Source organism: Pavona decussata, unplaced genomic scaffold (genome assembly GCF_977016875.1).
Source record: "Pavona decussata unplaced genomic scaffold, jaPavDecu1.1 SCAFFOLD_19, whole genome shotgun sequence".
NCBI lineage: Eukaryota > Metazoa > Cnidaria > Anthozoa > Scleractinia > Agariciidae > Pavona > Pavona decussata.
Genome location: NW_028145442.1, coordinates 522,995 through 547,180, shown reverse-complemented (window position 1 = coordinate 547,180; position 24,186 = coordinate 522,995). Strand labels below are relative to the sequence as shown.

Here is a 24,186-nt window from a genome sequence, read left to right as displayed (position 1 = left end):
AGGATTACACAGTGTCTGGAAAAGTAACCCACTGGATAATTGTTGGCAGTAGTATTAGTAAACTAAACTGAATTGAACTTTGAGTTTTGATAATCTGAACTAAACTAAACCTAAAGTAAACTAAACTTATCTAAAATAAACTATAAAAATTAACGTATTGCGACATCATTATCAACCAAAGAAATGACAATGAAACTGAATATAAATTAGTGTTCAAGTCACATTCTCTTGATCTCCGTTTTTCAACTGTTATTTTGCGATGCGTGCGAAGTGATGTAAATATAGCGCGCACAGAAATTCGTTGCATCTTCAAAGTCGGCATCCGTTCATTCAATAATGAAAAGCATCTCGTAAATGTGCCGAACCAAATTGGATTGATTCATTTGCTAGACGCTTTTCATCAGTGAACGGAAGCCGACTTTGAATGTATTTTTTAAAGTGCATTACTAGAAGTTTAAACTAAACTGACGCAAAGGAACTGTGGTGCTGCGTCGGTGGGAGAGTGGAAACGAACATTTGGTTTTATCAACTGAGGTTGGCCAATGTAAAGAGTTCGAGAGCCTATGTACCGAGCGTTAGCCCTTCGTCAAAACAAATCTCTCGATTCGCTCTGATGAAGGGCTAACACTCGAAAAGAAGGCCCTCGAATCTCTTGACGCTAGCAAAATTACCTTATCAACGCTGTTGATAAAACTAGCTGTTTATTCATAAACTATAAAACCAAACTAAACTCGGGAGATACGTAGGTCTTTGCGGTAGGAGCTGAAAGAACAGCTTCGAAGCTAGCTAAATTCACATGAATCTAAACTGTAGAACTGAGACATTAAATTAATACCAGTTGTTTCACAGACTGTTACTTTTATTTGTGAAGATGTTCATGACTTCTCTTAGCTATAAAATATGTGTCACAATAAAAACAAGCATAAATATGGAAATATAAATGGAAGGAGTACATTGCGAATGTTCTCTGTGTTGTACAGAGGTCCCAGGCTCCCAGCAGATGTGGAAACCTCGACCTCCACTCACGTGACTGGGTTCAACACCACCGTACGACAGTTCCTAGAGCGAATACCTTCAGCAAGTGGATAAGCCGTTTTTCCTCCGATAAGATGTAGTCCCACTAATACATTCTATAAAATTCGCGATTTGAACAACAGTTGGGAAACGGTTTGTTTAAAAGCTGCTGAGGTCACACCTTGCCTCAGTTGTTCAAAGAGTGGATAACTTTATCCAGCAGATAAGTCTGCGTTAGTTGGAGTACATCTCATATGCTGGATAACGTTATCCACTCTTAAACAACCGACGCCCGAATGTAAGTATTCCTTTAAAGCCGGTTGAAAGTTAAAGCTTAAAAATGGTCACAGTCTAAATAAAATACTATAATTAGTTCTCGGAATCGTCATTTTTGATCTACAAAAGATGGCGCTAATCATGGATTAGCTTAATCAAGCTACGAAACACCGAGCGGAACTACTGAATGTTGTCACAGGCCAACGAGGCTGTTATTCCGCCCCCCCCCCCCCCTCCCCTCCCCTCCACGTCTCCTAGGAACATTGTCGACTGGATGAGTAGCGCTAGGCTCTGTATCTCCAATTTTCCTTCCATTTAGTACTTCATTTCTCTGTATTAACTGTTGCCCTGTTTTCTGTACTCCTCGATACTCTTTCTAACTGTAGTCACCGCTTGCTGCACAAGTCTCATAAATTCATGCACGTCAAACGCATAGTTCCTAAACTTGGGATTATCACTGTATCTGGGGTGAAGCTCCTGGAAAGAAAAAAGGTAAAAAAAAAAAAAAAGAGAGAAATCAGATCAGATAATCCCTCCATGACCTTATGAAGTTTTATTTTATTGTTATTTATTTATTTCTAGGCTCTAACGTTTGACAACGTAATATATTATTTGTTCTGTGTATTGAACGAAAATAAAATTTTATTGTATTTTAAACCCTTTCCTACTTGGAACAAATCAGTGTAAATGCGGGTACAACTCCTTCAAACCCGTAGGTGTAATCGTCAAGTGTTACCGTTTAATAATAAGCTCCTGAGTAGCATTTTCCGTGCTGCTTTTCACTGTACCGGCGTGATTTTAGCTTTTTGGACAAAGCCCTAAACTATCACCACTCAAATGAAACTCTTGTGAACTACTTTTCTATGGTGCTGTACAAGTTGTTTAGTTGTTTTTACCTTTTTTATGAGGATGAAATCCTAAATTGTGACGCACCACTCAAATGAAACTCAACTGTTGAACAGCACATTGTTATGCAGAAGAAGGTTGTTCTAACAATTATTCAAATAAACACTTTTCTAACAGGCTGATTTTCCGTGGTCTTTTTCGACATCTGCCAGCTTAATTTGAACCACTACTTCCCTCGGAGAAGGGTGCCCTGTATTTAAGTTCAAGAGGTCAGGTGGGAGGGGTGGTTGTTTAAATGGAGCGAGAGGGTGGGGGGTTATTTCAACTCGTGGTGGGTTGTGTATTGCCGTTTTACAAATACAATTATGTCATCCATAACCTACGAAAGTGTTTTCAAAGTCGGATTACATCGGTCAACATCGGCCCCATGCAAACCGGGTTTTGATATTTTCACCATCTGGCTTTCACCTCGTCTCTACTCTCTTAGGTGTCTTCTTACAGTTCACGCGTTCTTTATAATCTTCACCAATCATTAGGGGGTGAAGGTTAAAAAGCTTAGGGAGGAAGCTTATCACAAAATCTGACCTCCAAGGTAGGGTGGGACTAATATACAACTTTTATGAATTTTATGGCATGGTGTGCACTGTATGTAAACTGAATATTATTACTTCTCATCGTGATTTAACAGCTCACCTCAGTTTTTTCAATTACTTTATCCTGGTTTTCCCACGTTATGTATGACACTCCCCTAAAATGCAAACGGACAATGTTAATAGCCCTTACATTAACTTCATTTCACCATGTCGAGGAATCATTTCAGGAATCGCGATAATTGCTAGCATGCTTTCACTAAAAGGGGAAGTATCACGCAAATTTGCTGTCATTTCAAAACCCAAAAATATTTGTCTGCCAGTAATTGTCAAGTTTGTTATAAATTATTACCCCAGTGCAATAAAACTGTCGATTAGCGCCTCTGGCCGGAGACAGAGTAATAATAATTAGTAGGCCGGTATGGATTGAAACTTGAAAAATGTTAGGCTAATGTTTTTCAAGTTCTCGCATTTTTGTTTCCAAAATGCGCTAGAACAGATCACGAGTTGTTCCATTCAAGAATTGAGTTGATTTCTTTCCTCGTGTCATTCTAAAATTATTTGGCAGCTTATTGAAGGTCTTATTTCATAATTTTTAACAAAAGATGTCAAAAACCCCATGATACTTCTCCTTTAACTGACGATGAAATCAATTGCTATAGCGGATTTCGAATTCTCAGAACTAATCGCGAGACACTTTAAGCAATAAGTAAGGAGAGTTCGCATTAAAAGAAGTTAAAGGCAGCAAAAGTTTGTTACCTGAGCCTTGCTAAATCGCGATAACAATTTGTATCACCACAATTGTATCTGAAGATAATAACACAAAAGAAAGTGAATAAAGATGAACCGGTCCTGGGAAGCTGTTTGCTTGCGGAGGTAATGGTAGCCTGGGGTCACTCACTGGGGTGACTCAAGCCAGGTAACTGAGAGCCACTTCTACTCAAATTGCTAACACAACCACTCATCAGGAAAATCAAGGTAAACTTTCACATAAGTGAACTGGTCAAAACAACTTTGTTCGAAGAGGACCCACCAACTATCTCACGAACATTACCGACAAAATTTTATTGCCTCTAAAATTTGAGCTGACACGGAAATATTCAGCCAGCAAGAGTCATCACAGCTAGATAAACAAGAAAAGCGATGTTTGAATCTCATTGTCTCTTGTTACTGTTGGATGGAGGGGTGGCTATGCAAAAAATACACAATCTTTTGAGGTAGAGGAAGGCGGTGCAGGCAGAGACAACCACATATTTTGTGGTTTGGTGGGTCCTGTTCGAGTATAGTAGCTTTGACCACTTCCCTAATTCACAACCAGTACACACTGCCGCATCATGGAACATCTCCCACACTAGAATGGTTCTTTACGGAGGTACCCTAGGATTCTATTTACGCTTCCTTAAATATCATTTTGCCATTGTCATGACATTAACTGAACTTCAAATTGAGACGTCGAAAATTGAGCAGACCCTTACTGACAAGGCGTTTTGATGACCGTGAACGTGCAGCACAATGACACTTCTAATGTTGACAGATGTGAATACTGTTAGGCCGAGTAATACGCGCAACATTTTCTTGAAACTTGTCGCGCAACAAATGTTGCATTTCAAGGTGCGATTATTTTTTGTTCGTATTACCATCTCCGCGCGCAACAAGTTTTCACGTTGCCGAAAATAGACGCTGCTTCCATTTTTTGCAACACGAAAATTTGTTGCGCACGGAGGTGGCAATACGAGCGACAAACAAGCGCAACTTGTTGCAAGAAAAAGTTGCCGGTATTAGTTGACTTGTACAGAAGAAAAGAAAGGGGAGGGGATTAAAGTTGTTTTTGGAGAATGTCGACAACAGCTGGTACTAATTTATACACCTGGTTGGAAGAATACAAGGTGCAAAAGTGTACTAATCTCAACACACAATATGACAGTTGAGAAAAGGCTTAAACAATCGACCTTAAGATTGGAAATGCGACGTGCCAACTACTATACTACCAAGTCACCACAGTGACTTCTAAAATATAATACAAGTAATTACCCTCCAGCTACCAAAGGCCGATCAAGCTAATCCGCGGTGAACGTGAACTTTGAATTTTTTCAAAAACATTTTTCTCCGTCAGTTTTGACTTAGACGTTTCTTTACCAGAAGCTTATAATTAGCTGTTAAAAACATCTTCAACGAGGAAAACGAAAACTTCGCTAAAATTTTAATCGGGGGTTAGCGTTGATCAACTTTCGAACAACCGGGCCCAGGCTTTCAATATAGCGTTCTTTAAGTGATGCACTAAACACAGAGTTACTTACAGTTCAAATAAAAGTGCCCAGTCTGGTAGAAAGAGCGCGTGTGTTAAACCAGCTCCATGCATTCCAATAAATATGTCAGTGTTGTGGCTTCTCTAAACAAAGAAACAAAATGATCAAGTTTTGAAGTCTTAGAACTTAGCAAATGAAATGCATTTGCCAGGCTGTTTTCCAGCAGTAAGTCATATTTGCCACAAATTATCTTCAGTGAGGTTTTTTTTTTCTTTTTCAAAACTACCACTAACTAAACAGTATGTAAACAATAGGGTTCTCAAACTCATTAATAATTCATAAAGAGAAAACAAAGGAAATCACTATTGCAAAGGAGGTTTGGAAATGTGATCTTAATTATCATAAAAGTTGATGAACTTTTGCTTTGAATTTCTCAAAAGTATAATAATATTGTTATTAATGGTTTGAGAGCTACATCAAAAACTTGAAAGAGTGTTTCATCCGATATTTGCCAAACACCTCAAACTTGGTAAATTAAAAACTCGGCTGCGCCTCGTCTTCTCAACCCACTTCTCCATGTTTGGAAATTGGATGAAACAGCCTCTTCCTCGTGTTTAATATATTACATAACTCACTTCAACTTGTTCAAGGAAAGGCATATCCCTAGAAAGAAAAATACAAGTGTGAATATTTAACAAAATGATAAAGAAATAAACTAAAAAAGCAATTAAAGTTGTACTCGATCGATCTAGTTTGCCACTCTCACCTAGCTTTTTTCAAGGGAAACAAGCTTACAAATAAGAAAAACAAGAAACTTGTTTCTAACCTCGTTGTTAAGACAAAACTGACAAAAAATACAATATTCTAATTAAATTTGGACATCGCTTCAGTTACAGTGTAATTATGGACCCTTTGCAGCTAACGGTCACATGGTACAGAATCCACCATGCTGGAGAGCAAGTTGCATACTGGGACATCCAAAAAAAAGCGACTTCATCCCGCCAAACTTGAATTTTCTTCTTTTTCAAAAACCCTCTTCTTCCAACAATGTCACAAAGAAGAAATTCAAAAAGGCATCAATAAAAAGAAAAGAAAGGAATAAATAGTTTGAAAAGGGGAAACAATGGAGCATATAAAGTACCAGGAATATTGTGAGACAGTCAGCTTCACTCCAGGGTATGTTTCCAAGGCACGAACAATCTGTTTAAAAAGAAACATGAAGAAAAAAATGAGGGTGTTCAAAGAGTTAGCTGTAAAATTACCAACTACTTAATCTTGTTGATAATGGTTGTTACAATGATCAGCATAATGCCCCAAGGCGATGTACATTTACATACAGATTTTATGAATGACCCTTGGTTGCCTAAGGTATCATCTTAAGTTAGAGTGTGGTTGCATTATATGCCTAAGATCATTTAATTGATTTCAGGAATCTCTTGGATTGACAATTCAATCTTGAGACAGACATCATAAATGTCAAGCCTGAACATGCCCACATGAAAGGAAATCTTAACTTTGATCACACATTTATGTCAAAACAAATTTATTTGAAACACCAGCACAAATGGCTTGTAAATAATATTAAAAGAATAAAAACATGTAAGGCCAAATGAGAACAATGTTTTGTTCAAACAAATGATGGCTTGTCAGACATGTTTGCTCAAGAAAAGAAACTTATTTGCAATCTTGTTGGGTAGGATTTTTTGTTCTCCAGCACAAATGAATGTATGTGCAAAACACACCGGGATAGAGATACATGTAGAGATAATTCAAGCAACTCCCCTTCTAAATTTTTAATTTCTTCAGCGGGAAGGGACATATTCTGTACCTCATGTATACTTTGTAAACTACATGTTCTCAGAGATATTAATTAAGGGTTAAATAGTGTTCATTAAAGAAAATCAATCAGACTAGTAATCCCTTACCTCGTCTTCATTCAATATTTTCCTAAATTGTGTTCCTCTTGACAATAATGTTAATCTGACTGGTTCACTGCTGTTCTAAAATGAAAAAAAAAAAACTGAGTCATTAAAGGGATTGGTTAAACAATTTTATCAAACATTTCCTTGTTTTATTGAGCACACTTAAGGACAAGTTCATTGAGTCAAGTTGTTATTGTTCTAGAAAAATCTTCTAAGATTAGGTGTAACAAAGTTTGCTATTATACGACATTGTATTCAAGAGTACAAATACACACTAAAATAAGCAAACATTTAAATTAATGTGAGACCATATTACACTCTTACAGGAGAATGTGCAATAGAACAAAAATAAAAGGCTAGCTTTCACAACAAAATATTATTCACAGGGAACTAGTTTATTTGGCAGAGTTGTGGCAAACAACTGAATTTTTTTTCATGTCTGATTTTTTTCTTTGCCATGGGATATCCATAAAATGATAGCAAATTAACTCATACCTGTAGGAATACTCAGCTATACAACACAACTATATATAACTTATCACAATGTCAAATGTTTTTCATATGTACCTGTAAGTTCTTTCCCTGCACAATGCCAAGCTGGCTAACAACATATTCTGAGAATGCTTTGAAAAGACCACTTTTATAACACCCTGGAATCTAAGGACACACAAAACAATATGCTAAATATAATTATTAAAAACTGAATCATTGTATAATGCAATTCGAGGGATTTGATTGGCTTAGCGGCCATGGTATATGAGCCATTATACCATGGCCGAGAAATGGCGACCATTTAATTGCCTTCTGGTTGTTCTTGCACAGCGAAATCAGTAAGATCTAGCAATATTTCTTGATCATTTTTAATAAAACAATTATTCCACTTGCGCTTGTTGGATATGAGATGATTATAGCCAACTCCGCGCTACACGCCTCGTTGGCTATCTATCGTCTCATATCCAACGCGTGCTCGTGGAATAATTGTTAAATATATGTCAAAGGTCCATGCAAAAATGTACAATAATCAGTGATTTTTCAGTGTGTTGACTATTTTGGAGGAATTTTAAATGGAATAAAGGTTAGTTCATAACTATAATTGCAGACTGATTTCTTGTTGTGCTATTGACTGCCACATTTTAGTTGTTTTGATCATTTCGGTTACAAACAAAAACTTTCTTATGATAAATGCGCACACCTCAAGCTTGCCTACATCAATGGGATAATCAACTTTTTAAACGAACACTTTGGAGACCAGTGAAAATTTAGTAATTCTGATGGTAGCTTGGTTAATTGTAATTTTCAAATATACCAAACTGAATATATATATATATTTAAACGTAAAAGCAGACTTTGTAAAACTTATAATCATTGAAAATTCTTTGAAGGCATATGTGCTAGATTTAATAAACTCAAAGACCATTTTTTTGCTGAATTTGTGTCACCTATGATACTTTTTTGAAAAGGGTTGGCTCTGAGATTTTTAGGACATGAAACAGTGTAGGAGAGTTTTTGCTAGTGATTGCAGAAGTAAATCTAATTTTGTGCCAGATTTGGCCAGCACATAAGTACTTGAAGTTGACAAGATGCGTGAATGACAACAGGATCTACATTGAGAAACCTCCAGATTCATTTATGTTATAAAAGAAAATTAATGGTAAATGCCACAGCTATGCAACGATCAAGTTATGGATGCACTTGGGAGGTCTGCAAAGCATCCAAGAAGCTAGAGTTGCTCTCAGCTACGCCTCGAGCAACTCATACGCTTCTTTCGTGCTTAGCAACCTCCTGCGTGCATCCATAACTTGATGGTTGCACGCTGCATGTTTACCATTTTCTTAACTGTAACTCAGTCTCAGCCCAAAGCTTCAGGATGTGAATAAAAACTGTGTATACTGATTTTCCTTGAAAGAACATACCAAGGGAGTGTTATAGTACAAACCAAACACCATTCTGGGTAGAAGGGCGAAGATTGCCTGTTTAAAACACACCTGTAAGGTGAACAACAAAAATTGTTACAAACAATACATGTCTCAAGGAAAAAATGAACGTCAATTGTCAAAACTGGGTAAGATGTTCTTATCAAATATGTACCCGTTTGTTCTTGTATTCTTGACCAAGGTACAAAACAGGATTGGAGGTAAATGCTTTCCACGTTGCTCCAAAATTTCCCAGACCTCTTCTTTGATACTACAATCAAATCAATCAATCAATCAATCAATCAATCAATCAATCAAATAATCATTAAATGGATCAGTACTGGTAAAAATAAGTACTTGACTGTGCTGAAGTGGATATTATCTCAGAATTTGAGCCTAAAAGTCATTAACTGGACTGGATTCATGAAGCTATGTTAGGGTGTTTTCTAAGAGTTATTTAGCACACATGAATAATAACTACAGTAAGTTATATAACTTATGATTGACTATAAGCATAAAACAGGGTCCGTGTGTTTACAATAATTTTTAAAAACTGCAGTAAACTCCTGTTGTCCTCTTACAATGTACATGTACGCCCAGAGATGCAAAGAGGTTTTATTATTTGGACTTCTTATTAAAAGTATAATTATAGTGACTGTGCTGAAGGCAGTAATGGAGTACATGTAAGTTATCCAGTACTACACTGCAGATACATTGATTCATAAAACAAGTGAATAATAATCCAAGCAGTCAAAGATTTGCTACAAGAGAATTTGAAACACACAAATGTTGTGGTTAAGTTTTATCGTTGGTTCAATTTCCATTTTCCTTTAATAACTATAAATCAAAGGAAAATAACTCAGAGTAACACACTCACCTCCTCCCACAGGACAATGTTGACATCAGTATCAAAGGACCCATTAACATGCTGTGTTACATACAGATTAAAAAAATCACAGAAATGATGGTACATATTTACAACTGCAATAGAAAAGCATAATTTGAAAAAATCAGTGAAATAATTAAGAAACAGTTCAAAATATCAGAACAAGGAGCTGAACATTCAATAAATCGAAGGTAACTTGCTTGAAATAAATGATCTGGTTCGCTAACAGACAAATGTATGGAAAGTTCAAAACACAATCAGGCTTGAATGGGATAATATTGATCCACACCTGCTAGCAGAGGATTCTTTCTGGCAAGTCTTTTAGCATGTACAAAGTTGTTCACATCTCTAGTATTTGACGCAGTTGGCTTGTTTACTTCCCTGAATATGTGAAATATGAGACACAAACGACGTTGTACATGCTAAAAGACTTGTCAGAAATAAACCTCTGCTAACAGGGTAGATATGAGCCCATGACGTAAACTGGGAGCTGATCCCTCAGATACAAAACAGAAAACTCCACTTTGCATTTAACTTTCCAGTAAAAAATCAAATTGAGTAATTACTAAATGTATACACGTCTAAATTAACCAAACATATTTTCCTGATAATCTTTAATCACAGCTAATAAAATGGAACAATTTGGTGAACTAAAAACAAACCTGCATCCAGTTTCATGAAGATGGTTGGTTTTTCCACTAAAATATCACAGTGCTGTTGTTGACATGGTTGAAAAGGTAATGGTGAAAAGTCTTCTACTTCATTTAACCTGAAACATTTGTCATCATGGTAAACATATAATCATAACCTCAAAAAATAAACTTTCTGTCAGTGGTACACTGTATGTTTCAGGCATTCCTTCCATGCAACACATCTTAGGCTAACAGTTTGCCACAACTGAGTTATATTTCTGGGCCCGATTGTCCGAAAGGCGATTAATGCTAATCCATGATTAAAAGTTAAAGGTTTTCAGCTTGCTCGTTAAATTTGTTTTTTAAATGTAATTTTAAGCCAATAGTAAAGAAATATCAAAGTAAAAAATGAGGGACAGAAATCTTTTTGAAAATTCTTTCTTGTTTAGTCGTAATTAACTAATTGAATCAAAATATTTGTTAACCTAGGATTAGCTTAAAGGGGCAGTATCATGGGAGATCGATGGGAGATATCATGATTTTTGGCCAAAATTCACTAAATTTAAACTTTGAACACTGTGTTAATAAATTTCTCCATCGCTTATTTAAAGAAATATTAATAGTGATTCTAAGATGAAAGGTTGAACCAAAATATAGTACAACCAGCGATTTTAGTGCGTTACAACAGCGAAATTTAAAAATGTCTGCCAGACGTTTTCAAATTTGAACCCCTCTCTATCTTGGTCATCTGCCGGCGAAGATATCCTTGGATAGTTTCTTTGCATTCTGATAGTCTTTAAATGGAATTTTGTCATTATATCTTGGCTGCTATCAACCGAATAGCGTCTATCCGATTTTCGATGTGTTACTAAAAATAGCGTGATACTGTCCCTTTAATCAGGCTTTGAGCAACTGGGCCCTGGAGTAATTCACTGGATCCCGAATTAGTGTTACCTTCAATTAATACTATGCATGGAGGGATGTTGCTAAGAACCAACTACATCTGAAAGAGATCATATCAGCAGCTGAAATTTCAACAGAACACAAGTACTTGTCAGGCTCGTGCACCCAGTCCAATAGAGCAGCTGATGTTTTTCTTAGCTACATCCCTGTGCACGTAAGGAAGTAAGTTAAAACCACAAGCCAACCAGGACCAGCATGTTTGTACCACTTTAGGTTTCCAAATATTGCATGGAGGAGAAGTATTGGATTGATCTGCCCACCACCTTACACTCCAACTAAGAATTCCTCTTTGACCAATTATTAGCTGCACAAAACCTTGGACAAAGAACTTCTATGTACACTTTAGGGAAAGAGGCTAAACATGGGGATGGAAACCATGTTTCCAAGGTAAACCTTGCTTGGATAATACCAATACCACTTAGCAATTTCCTCATGCTTTTCTCATCGTTCCAATTTTAACAGGTTTGATGGTATACATATATATACATGTATATTATGTCATATGAGAACAATATCTGTGGTTATATATTTAATAAAAAAGGGACCTTCTCTTACCATGAACTAAGCTCCATTCGGTATTTACCATCTTCAGTGAGGGTATTAGAATCTACTTCACAGTAACCACCGATTAGCGACGGTTTAAATACCTTGGACTGTGACCTGAAACAAAAAAAAAACACTCTTTAAGCAAACAATGCAATGAATTTCAGAAAATATCCACACTCCCAAATGGATGGTTTTTTGTTTTGCACTCCCGATCCCCCCAGGAAATTCCAGTTAAGCTTCATACATTGCTTCTAAAATTTTGAATTTTAACTACCCCCAGTTCCACTAGGAATATCTGATGACCTTGGGTCATCACTGTGGGGTGGGTAGGGATTATTTCTGGATCTGCACATTAACACAATGCAAATACACTGCAGTAAAATTATTTTTAATGCATGTTTAAATGTCCTAGAAACACTGTACACAGATTACACAAACACAGTTAAGGTTTTGAGGAATAAGCAAAACAAAGATAAAACTGTCAGGAGTACAAACAAGGGCATGATACTGATCAGTTTGTCGGTTGGATTGGAATTTTGTATTTTAATTTGCTGTCGCATTAACTAAATATTTTAGTGAAGTTATTATTCTATGATGAAGTTTTCACATACTATCTGGTAGGGTATTAGGTTTTTATCGCATTTTTACACCAATAATGCTTTCACTCTTGAGTGCCATAACTTTGAAATTATTCGAAGACATGAATCGGTTCATATGTTAAAGACGTTGGCAATATGACAGAGGCAAGAAAATCACTGACAGTAAAGTGTTAACTAGTTTGAATGCCTGAGCTACAAACAATGCTCGACGCCACTGCAAAGTTGCAAAATGGTTACTAATATTCTATGACAACTGGATCTGTTTGTTCACTGTCACTGTCCAATAGATAAAAATTTATGTATAGATTTTGAATAGCTATCATCAAGGTCAATACTTAAGTACAGGACGAGGTACTTTATAAGATTGATGTATTATTCAGTAATCATTATGACAAAAGCAAACTCGGAAAAAGAAATTCCGAGTGCTCCTGTTACGAGTCGAATAGACCTTCCGATTACTAGTTCGGATGCTCTACCACTGAGCTACAGGAGACTTGTGGGAGCTAAGGCCATTAAACTAGGTTCATGGGACAAACATCCTGCATACTGCTACGATTAGAATTTAATTTACATAAAATGTTGAAACGTCCTTTAATATTCATGATTCAAGGGGCTATATGGCATGGACAAAGGTTTCTCAGCCTGGTGCAGGAGCCTGGCACAGGGTGTGGTCACAAGACCGATGTTTGGGCCACAGACAAAAATTAGTGTGGATTTACAAATAGCATCATTGAATAGTTTTCTGTGTTCTTTAGGACTTAAAATTGTATATTTGCCAACAAGAAATAAGTGTGACGTTATTTTCTATAAAGTAGTTCGAATGACCACAGACAAAAGATAACTCAAAGCATTTAATGAAGTAAAGGACATAGCACAAGTAAACAGTGTTTATCAAAAATGTCCGACCAAGCACATGGAAATCTAAGTCTCTAATTGGTTGATAGCAGTCACATGATATCATCACACCCTTCCTTTTGTAAAGAAATGAAAAGAAAGCTGATAACCTAATAACACTTAGACATGTGAAGTTCGTCTATCTTGAAGCAAAAAAACAACAACAACAAAACAACACTTTCAAACTGTTCACTGCTTCCATGCACATGAACGACAGCCTTCGCATGATATCGCCACAATGAGTACCATACCTGTCATGTCCCTGCCCACTGTCCCTAAAATCCATGTGGAGGTTATGAGCTTTACAGTACGTCAACTGCTTTGAGCAAATAAGTGAAGAACTATCTGCCTGTGACGGAGATTCCCAAAAACAAATCAGAAAATACACATACAGTTAACAGTCTTGGGTTAGTTATTAGGCTATGGGTGAAAGATTTAAGACTAAAATAATTATGAGACAGATTCTCACGGTTCATAGTCATTTGCCAAACTTGAAGCACAATTGAAGTACATGTAGCACAGAAAACCTGGCACTAAAACTCATGACCTTGTGACACTGAAGAAATGGGTTGAGAAACTGTAATACCACATGTCTTTGTCGTCTGCATAATGTAGCATAAACAAGTTGCAACCAAACCATTTAACAAGCAGTCTTCATTCTCTGCTTCAGACCAGATAATGTTCAAGTTCAACCCTGGACATTTTACAACCTTTAGAACTCTATACTGTAACTGTTGTAGGTTAAAATGAATCCAGGTTAAAATGATTTCAACCTAGGTTGATTCATATTTTCCTTTGTTAAGGTTGGGTAATTTACATCTTAAACAAAGGAAAATACAAATTAACCTAGGTTGAAATCATTTTAACCTGGGATTCATTTTAACCTACAACATAACTACAGGGGATTAGTTGACTTGTCTTCGTCATGAAGCCTAAAAAACAGCAAGTGTTAGTAGTAAAATGTTTCTGACCTGATTTTCTTTAGGTTTGCACACAAACTGTAGATTATCCTGAACAGATTTTACGTAACCAAAATCAGCATCCTTCCAGAACTGGTGAATTTTCTCCTCGATTCTGCAAAGAATTAAACCATCAGCACGTTTAACCAACTGGTACAAATAAAAAACCTCTTTACGCTTAAAACTATAAAGAAGGAGAAAAAGTGTTGCATAAATCAATTAATAGATTGTTTTGGACATCAGTTACTTGAGAAATTTATATGTCTGAAAAAGAAAAAGTCACCACAGCAAATTAGAGGGAAGCACTGTAGAGAGAGCAAAGGGGCAGCCTGCTAGAGTTAAAATTATGCTATGCAAGGACAAAACATACAGGTTATAGAGAGACCTGGCCCTGGTTGTTTGAAAGCCAATTAATGCTAATCCTCGATTAAAAATTAATCAAGGTTTTCATCTCGCTTATTAAAAAGTGTTTTTAAAAGCTAATTTTAAGATAGTAGTAAAGAAAAGTACAAGTCCAAACTGAGGGACAAAAATCTTTTTGAAGAGTCTTCATTGATTAGCAATTAAACTTGAATCAAAATTCACGTTAAGCTTAATCAGGCTTTGAAAAACTGGGCCCTGGCTTTAAACCAAACACCTTAACGACAAAATTCAAGATAGAATTTTAAGAGCGTGCACTTTAACAGAAGTAGTTTGTAGTACTTAGTACTTTAACATCTTCTAGTGTTCTGCATGTTTTGTTGTTTTTTTTTTCTTTGTAATTTATTAAGGTTTAAGCACATGTTCTGTAAGTAAATTAATGTTGGTATGTTGTGATGTGAAATGAAATTAAATAATAATAAAAAATTGAAAAAAATTAAAAAAGAAGTACAGTAGAAATAAATTTGTTGGCAAAGACACAGTTATTATAGTTATTATTAGTCAGTAGAATATCAAATTGTGTTCTGTAAAATAGTCATACATAAATCAATATCATTGAAGTTTTTTATTGGGAATTAGAAGTCGACTGGTATTGGGTGTGCACATTTTTGGGCCATAGCCTAAATGTAATAACTAGTAGTAATCAAAGGTTATAGATTATTTACATGATTGTACACTCATCTGGTTAAACAGTCATTGAACATCATACTCACGTTCTAAAATATCTTCCTCCCCCACTGTTGTCGCAGTGCGGTTTTGTGTACCACTTTTCTGGTGATGTGCAGCCTGCCTCGTACCCCCAACATTGATGTGTTTTACTAGGGTCCTGTATAAAATGAAAGGAATTAACTAAATTTATTTTACAATGTAATGGTAGAATCTTCATAGAAAAATGTTAGACTTGGTCCTTGCAGTTATTTTTTTTACAACCTTCTAGGTTGCTTAGGATATTCTGTCTGAATTTTGGAAATAAATTCTTATCAAATGAAATTTTTAGGGATTTAAGGTGGCCGAATACAGTTTTTTAGTGTACAGGAAACTATGTACTTCTGGACGCCCAAAATTGGTATGGGGTAAGTCTAACTAAGAAGGAATGTGTTTTTGTACATCTTTCTGAGCTTAGTACCATTTCCATGGCAACGCAGAGAAATATTAAACGTCCATAAATAGTAGGTTTCCTTTATTTTTAGAAAATGAACTCATTAGATTTTTTCCATTTTTTGTATTTAAAAAAACTCACAAAACACTGACACAGTTGCACTACTTTCATGTAATTTAAACAGAGAGATCTCCTGTAAATATCAATTTTGCATTTAAATGTTTTGTGAAGTTACCCTCTGTTAGATTTCAGTTTCTCTTTGTAGACAAGTTATGCTTTTAGGGAACTATTTTCATGCCAAATGTCACCAAATTCTAATGAGCGGTTCCTTAGAAAACAGTTCATTTCCACGAAAACTACCAGTCACAATTTTTGGGTCTAATGCGCATGCGTGGCCTTAATTGGGTTTCGTGGCAAAGATGAAAGCAGGCATAATGTCTTAGTGAAAAGTTTTTTTTGCTCGGAAAGAAAAGAAAAAGTGTCCAGAAATGAGAAACTTAGTTGTTTAAGATCAAAACTTAACTTTATTATCCAATTCATGTGAAATTGAAGGATCACTTTATCGACCGCCGTATAAGCGTACCACAACCCTAGCCCGCGCTTAATAGCATCACTAACAGAATCTGCAAAGCGCGCGCAAAAACTGTGTTCGGCCACCTTTATGCCAGAAATCAATCAATAACTAGATTAATGTGTTAAAACTACACTGTACTAACTGGCCACAAGGGCAGTTACCGACTGTAGTTTATAATTTACCAAGCACGAGAGAAAAAATGTTTCAAAGTTGTGTGTGTCCTGTATGAATAAAACTCTGTGATATTTGAAGTAGACCTGAAAGTATTAGCTGTGAACAGTCAGTTTCTACAGTATTTACTAGTTATTTAGTTTGGATCACCCTCCCCTCACCTCTCTCTCTCCCCTTATCAAAAATTCCTGGATGACTGCCCCAGTTATCATGTTTTGTTTCCAAAGGGTCATTGAGACCTGATACATGCCATCAAAACGTTAATACATTTGACAGTTAAGTTGGTCCATACTGCGATCCAGACCTTGCCAACTTCTGAGAAGTATTCGTAGTCCTAACAAGATGCCCTTAATCGGCATTTACACGAAATGCTTAATGTAGCCCCATTTATTCCCCATTGTATGCTTCGCAGATTTTTAAAAACCATCCTCCCTTCGCAATTAAAATAATTGAATGGTTTAATTCAGAGAGAATGCGTGATATTTTTGTTGTTGTGTTACTGGGAATCATACCCGAAATAACTCTACGATAGCGTCATAACCCCCACTTGAACTGGTCTGGTTTCCTCCGCGTTGAATTATTTCATCTGTTTGTGAAAGCGTTGTTTCTTCGCTGTGAACTCTTCTAATTTCCGCCGTTTGAACCGCCGAATACTACTTAGAAGTTATTATTTCGATTTACCGCTTGAAAAACGTTTCTTTTCTTTCTGAAAACGGCAGATCAGAGTCTAAAAATTCATACATGTGGCCGCCATTGAACGAAAACAACCTTCTATATGGTGATTTGCTTTGACGTCACACAGGTAGAGATGAGTGGGTTCCCTCCCTTGTGATATACGCGCCGATAATGGATTTTGATTGGGCTGCTTTTGTTGAAGACAATCAGAACAATTAAGATCCCTTCTGGGAGAGGGCAGAATTTAATGTAGGTTTAATGAATAAATCAGATGATTTGACGACATACAGGAAGGGATGAATGGGTCCCCTCTCTCGTGATATGTGCCTAAATAATATATTTTATTTGGGCCGCTTCTGTTAAAGACAATCGGAACAATACATCCCTACTAGGGGAGGACATATTTTAATCAATAAATTAATGTGCAGTCATTTGTGGCTACGACGAAGAAAAAAAAATACCCAACCTAAACCTAGACACGGCCTGCCCTGCAGGGCATTCCATGTAATAAAATGCAAGGATGAACTCAAAATAAAGCATCCACGTAGGTACTAATTAATTATTTATAAGCCCCAGTGTTAAATAGACTAAACACCTGGCTGAATGACAGTGGATAGCTTAAGGTTAACAAAGTTTAAGTTTAGTTAGCAGAGAAGTTTAATCAGCCAGGTAACACACTGAAATAATATTAAGTCTTTCAACAAAGTTTGATCCTTAATACAACTTTCAGGAAATGTGTAATAAAATTAAGCTTAACTAGTATATATACTTCAGCTTATCAATAAGATTTACCACGTCAATTCTACAAGATTTAACAACGTACGATTACCCAGCTTTAGCTAGTCAGTCGAATCTTTTACATAAGAACTTTGTCATTCAAAGCAAACATCCACGATTTGACTACGAGATAGGAGAAAAAAGCAAATCTTCAAGTTGACAAACTTTAGTTTGGTTGTTTCTGAGCTGTTTCCATGAATTTCATGCAGCCGTGTTTTGCTTATAATCTTACCTCGCAATTTCCATGTTTTCTACATGTCTGTGAGTCAGATTCATCACGTTGTGAAAAGAAAGAGTCTCCCTTTTTATGACTTTCAATGCTTTTATCACCAGTTTCCTTACAGTAGGAAGAACTGATCGAAAACGTTGCAAGGAACCAAACAACAACATTACTGAAGTCCATGTTCGATGTCAAAGGACTGAGAGAAGACTGGGAACGATACCGAAAGCGCGCGCGATTGCTTCAGTGAGATTTTTTTGTTTGCTTGTTTGTTTGTTTTTTCAGATTCTACTTTTTCCTCTATCGGATCCCAGTTCATCCTGAGAAGCGAAGAAATCCAAGACATTGTAAGTTTCCTGTTTGCAGTATAAAGCTGACTCTCTTATTTGTCCTTTATGAAGAAAGGCTACGTGGCTATCGGGGCAATATTTAAAGAGAACAGGTGTTCCTCGTTGTTGCTTTTTGCTTTTTCTCTCTGCTCTATACCACACTTGGCCGTGGACAAATGGAATTTCTGGCGTGTGAGTGTACATGAATTAGTAGCATCAGAGCAGTGGGGACTGGGGCTAGTTCAGTTGAAGAGCAGCATGAGTAGAAGGGGGACTGTTATTATAAGAGATGTGTATCTCGTGGAAAATCATTCTAGGCCGACACCTCTCTTGGCTTGCGTTATATATTTTTAAGTCGCTTCTTTCAATCTATCCTTCGATCATGGAGGAGGACAATGTTATTAAGATTGGGAGTGGTGGATCGCCAAGAAAAAAGTATGATAGCTTCTATAAAGGCGATGTTAGTTCATTCACCCTCAAACTCATTCATAATTCATTAAGAGAAAACAAAGAAAATCACTACCGTGACCGTGGCTTGGATATAACTTATCAGGGGTTTTTTCCCGTTCTTCATCAGGAGTCATAATCAGATGCAGAGCAAGGTTAACTTGAAATTTTCATTGTATAAGTTATTATTAAAAGAAAAACAGAGTCACAATGTAAAACATTTTATAATTAGTTGAAATGTTTAGATATTATAAGGATCAGTAAGAATAATTCATTATTGCTGTATATGTAAAAAAAACAACATTAACAATTCAATAAATCACTTCTTTTTTAAGGGCCTATTGAAGTATCTCGTTGCTAGGCTACACGGTTGCTACCCAAGTGCAATTTCACTTCCGGTCAGCCAAAATTTTTCGCGCGCTTTTTTCGGCGCCGGCCATCTTCTCTTACACAAAGTTTGTAGCTTTGTACGCCTATCCATGTCTTACTTGGGCATTCTGATAGAGAAACTCCTGAAAAGTCAGTAGTCGGTTTGCCAAAAAGTCAAACACAGACGCGGCGGTTTCATATTGCGTATCAAGGGTTGCTCACACGCATGACCAATGGCAAGATATACGGAAGTGCGCCTTACAATAGCAGTACACTGCCTCTGGTACCTGTTGTCCTGTGTACTCCTGACGTATTTGCAGCACCGTCATATTCATGTATTCGCATTTTATGGGTGTCAATTCCAAACTCAGTAAGGGTGTTCATGAACTTTTCAGCTAATGCTGCTCCCTTCGTCTTTTCTGCCAAAAGACTAGTTCAATGAAAAATTCGCGCAATAAATATACCAAGAAAAGTTTGTAAGCTTAAAGGGGGCTACACCCCTGACCCTTTCTACAAATATTGCGATACAAATCTATAATGCCTTAATCAGTTTACCCTTATTGATTAATTGAAATAGCTGCGAACATCGTGATGTAAATTTTTTGCTACACACTCGCCGCACGAGTGCATTTACTATAGTACAGGGTAGTACATTCTGATTAGCTCTCCTGGTTCTTTAAAATACCCGACTATGAATTAGAGTTTCTGACAAAACCTAAACTGAAAGGAAGTTTTTACAATAACTGTCAAATTTTTGGTGCGCTCATCGACACTTGTGAATGAGAGTGCTGAAGATAAAGGTGGTCGGAGAGCTTGCGCCATCGTTAAACGATTTCCCAACATTTGTGACACATCCTGGATGTGGTGAGTCTTTAACCTCAAAAATGGAATTATATTGCCCTGAGGAAATCGTTGAAAACACTTTAAATAAAACGTGTATGCGGCCGCTGACTGGAACTGAGTATAAAATGCAGGAGGGAATTGGGATTTGCCTTTTTCGTAATGATCATGACAAAATAAATAACGTTCAGTTGCTAAAGGACTTTTAAAAACAGCTTGATTGTAACTTCCCTGACTATACCATGCTAGCAAAGAAAATAAGCTTTGTTGACATCGTCAAAACAGTACAGTCAAAAGGTTAAGTGCTTAGAAAAAAAATACAAACAAAACAAAGAAACCAAGCAAGTTGCCAGCTGCTCCGAATTAGCGCCACTTCAAAGTCTATCGACTGCATTTGAGTATCCGCTTGACCGCTTGCCGAAACTCCGCTCTATAAAATGAATAAATGAATGGATTTATGCACGACTGCATTAGTAGAAAAAACATGGACAACTTGACCAGGAGTGGGGTTACAAGGTCTGCACGACCCAACACAAAAGCGAAGTTGTAAACTGAACGGGGAATCCACGACAACACAAAAACTAACACAACCGCCACACAAGCGGTAGATCCTCTGCGTTTTCTGGTATTTTCTGAACGCGTCTCACCACAAGAAGTGGAGTCAGGATGGATGGAATCGTCCCCGCCACGGTCCTGGTTTATCGTCGAATTAATTTGTCTCAAGAGCACTGTTTTTCGTCTTTGCGTTTGAATAGCACGAAAGATGAGGGCGTTTACAAGAGTCATGATAAATGCGGGTACCACGACGAGTAAAAACACTAAGATTACGTTGTATACTTGATTGATCTTCTTTGCTTTGTCTTCTGGTTGGGTCAACCACCAAATGTTTCGCGCGGTTGCAATAATGACGGGAAGAATCCAGATCGCGACAATGATGCAAGTGACTTTACGGCGTGTCATTTTGCTACAGTATTGCAAGGGGCACAAAACAGCCAGGTATCTATCATAGGTGATGGCTAACAAGCTGAAAAGGGTGGAACTAAAAACGATGTCTTTGGTTCGCGCCAAAATCCAGCAAGTGTCGGATGAGAGGTACGAGCAACCGACAGCGCAAAAGGCCGCGTAACCGGGTACCACCATCACCGCCATTAAAATGTCGCTGACCGCGAGGCTGACAAGAAAAATGTTCATGTGTTGCTGTCGAAACTGCTTTATGGACAGAAAGATCACGCACGTCAGAGAGTTTCCCGCCAAAATGATTAAAGCGGTGAATCCGTTCACGATCCAGAATATCTGCTGTAATTTTTCATCGCAATTCATTGCTGCGGCTTGTGAGTGATTAGAGACCCTGGGGTTACCGTTTGTGAAGTTAGAAAAACGCTGCATGTTTCAGTTTGCTTATTCAATTTGACACTAGAGCAGCGTCTGATATTGACATTTTAAGTAAACGATTTTAGTTTCGTCCTATTTGTAATTTACATATTACCAGGTGCATTTTAATAAAGTTGAAGCTTAGTCAGTACACGTCGCAACTTTTTGGCCACACTAATAGATGATAATGGATGATGATGGGTTAAAAATAAATTCATTGTCTGTGAGGTAGACTGATGCTGTGACCTACAAATTGTATTTTCAATCGCCATCTGCTGGTTTTGGGTCAATTATGGTGTTTCATCCGCCGCCTTCAAAAAAGAGGGATAAAATTGCAGCAGTTTTGGTGCGGACGTGTTTTAGTATCAACTAAGTGCGTGAGTGGTGAAAGAAAATTATCCAAACATTTCCTTTGCCTTTAGAAAAAAATATTCCAAATTCATTCCTCAAATTTCGGAAAAACTTATCCAATAAATTTCGCTTTTCTACACTTTTTCCCGTTCTGATTAATTATTCATAAGGAAGGCCAAAGCGAGTTAACTGTTTTCAGAATTAAGCATTTCAAGACGAGCTTGGAAGTAAACGTTTTATGTAGCCCAGTTCTGTTTTGACTTCTACTGAAAGGTTTATGCGTGACCAATCTCCTAAATCACACTAAGAGTTTTCAGACAATCACTAGCGCTGTTATATTCAGAAATACATGTAATTCTTGCATTAGGTTCAGCTCATAAAAAGCTCGACATCTGAAAAACACCGAGCCGTTCCAAAGGCATTCCAAAGCCGAAATTCCCGGCTGAGCTGTTCCAAATTCACCGAATAGCTGTGTCTCAATTGATCCAGACGTCGAATCGCTAACTTCTCATGTGCTTACGAGTTCAAACTTTTATGTTCGGCTCATGAAAAGTTTGACGTCCAAACTGATCCTTAAAAGCACATAAGCAGGGTCTCTTACGTGCCGACAAATTTTTTCCATTTACTCGGGCGAAAATTTATTTAGAAAATGAAATATAACACTTTCTTCTATGAAGCGACTTTGAGAGGAAGTATATTCTCGACCTCAGAGCCGCTCGGCTTTGACAATGTCATACCCCTTCCCGCCAGTCATGCGCAAAAGGGAATCGAAGAGCTCTGAGAGAGGGAGATCACATGAGATAGCACTGCGCACGGGCCAGATCCCATCAGATATAAAAACGCTAAGGAAATGTTACCCATTCAATCTCCTAATTTCGCAAACACTTCAGTTTATAGAACGGGAAGCAGCTAAAGTTCACAGTTTTATACTCGCAGGCAGTTCACTCGCATCCTTCCATAGAAAAACCAACAAAAAATTAAGTCCATCTACCCCCTCTGTGTTAAAGCCGCCCCTCCCCCCCCCCCCCCAAATTTTTAATTTAGCCCTCCACTCCATCTCTATAACTCCCCCTCCATTTATTGACTTTAAAGCTGGGTTATTTTTAACTAATTAATTTAATTAATTAATTAATTCAATTTCATTAAATAACTTTATTTACAGTCGAGCCAGGTCAACAACAACAACAACAATTTATTTACAGATTTAGATTATATAAAGGGCTTGCCCCGCAAATAGCCACAAAGCTAGTCGAGGCGGGACAAGACAAAAAAAAATTAAAGCAAATTACAAACATTCTGGAAAAACGGAAAACGCGTACGCGCACGCGCCTGGTTCCCGCCAGTTTTCGAATAGACGCGCTGGAGAAGTAAGGCAAAAAAGGCAGAAGATTCAACAATGGTACGAGTATTTGAAAGAAATTTTCTTTGTCATTCTTGTAATTTTTTCCCTTGGTAACTTGGGTGAAAGCGTCAGAAAGTCCAAAAATGGTTGTGTGGTGTGCAGAAGAAAGTCACAACTGAACAACTTTCAAAAAGTTAAAGCATACATAAATGACTTTGAGTCTTGTTTCAAGATGGTTAAAGCGATCGATGAAGATGAGGTTATATGCGAAGGATGCAGAAGAGCTGTTGAAGAACCTGGCAGACGTACTGGAAAGTCATTCCATCATGTTAGTGCTATCTCAAGTTATTATTGAACATTTGAAGTACTCACTTTCCTGTAAAAATTTTCTAGAGCTTCAACTGCATAATTATCCTTCGTCGATTCTGATACTTTCCTTGCCCCTTTACACCTGAAGATAACTTTTCCCCTGCCTTTACGTAGTTGATGTACGGCTGCGCCCGAAATTCTTGCCATGTCCACAATGTCGGAGGCGACAACTGCGTCTGCAGTGGGTTGGCTTTTCGCTTTCTCGATCTTAATTTGCAGTACCGCCACATGAAAGTTTCCGTAAATTGTCCATTATGTTGCATTTAGCACCGCAGTCGCATGAATACCCACTTGATGTCTTTTTTTTTCTTCCAAGGTGGCGCCAAAGGCATCTCTAATTTCTCTCCAGTTTTCAACATCAAGAAGAAGTCGAGAACTTTGTATGGAAAGTGACACCCGCTTTTCACAATATTTGACCTTCCTGTCGGCCACTTCAGTAAACTTGGAAATGATTTTCGAAAACATTTCCCGACAAACATTTCCGAGCAATTTGAGGCTGGCTCAAAATTCTGGATGAGGTGCAAAAATTGCTTGCACACTGGATAA

General features: G+C 37.3%; 2 protein-coding genes across 2 annotated transcripts; both read right to left on the bottom strand.

Moving 5' to 3' along the window:
* Window positions 1-846: 846 nt before the first annotated feature.
* On the bottom strand, window positions 847-18,409 carry LOC146486901 (EGF domain-specific O-linked N-acetylglucosamine transferase-like). The gene is made up of 17 exons (XM_085090384.1): window positions 18,235-18,409; window positions 15,420-15,532; window positions 14,299-14,401; window positions 13,579-13,676; window positions 11,844-11,948; window positions 10,356-10,462; window positions 9,685-9,788; window positions 8,983-9,078; window positions 8,808-8,879; window positions 7,462-7,551; window positions 6,898-6,972; window positions 6,114-6,172; window positions 5,608-5,635; window positions 5,024-5,115; window positions 3,486-3,533; window positions 2,830-2,884; window positions 847-1,767 (listed from the first exon to the last, which is right to left on the bottom strand). The coding sequence occupies exons 1-17, from the start codon at window positions 18,403-18,405 to the stop codon at window positions 1,627-1,629; spliced, it is 1,557 nt and encodes a 518-aa protein (XP_084946510.1). The 5' UTR covers window positions 18,406-18,409; the 3' UTR covers window positions 847-1,626.
* Window positions 18,410-19,254: 845 nt separating this feature from the next.
* Window positions 19,255-21,684, bottom strand: LOC146486900 (D(5)-like dopamine receptor). Its single transcript, XM_085089787.1, has one exon. It carries the CDS (start codon window positions 21,591-21,593, stop codon window positions 20,589-20,591), a length of 1,005 nt encoding a protein of 334 aa, XP_084945913.1. The 5' UTR covers window positions 21,594-21,684; the 3' UTR covers window positions 19,255-20,588.
* Between the last annotated feature and the right edge of the window lie 2,502 nt (window positions 21,685-24,186).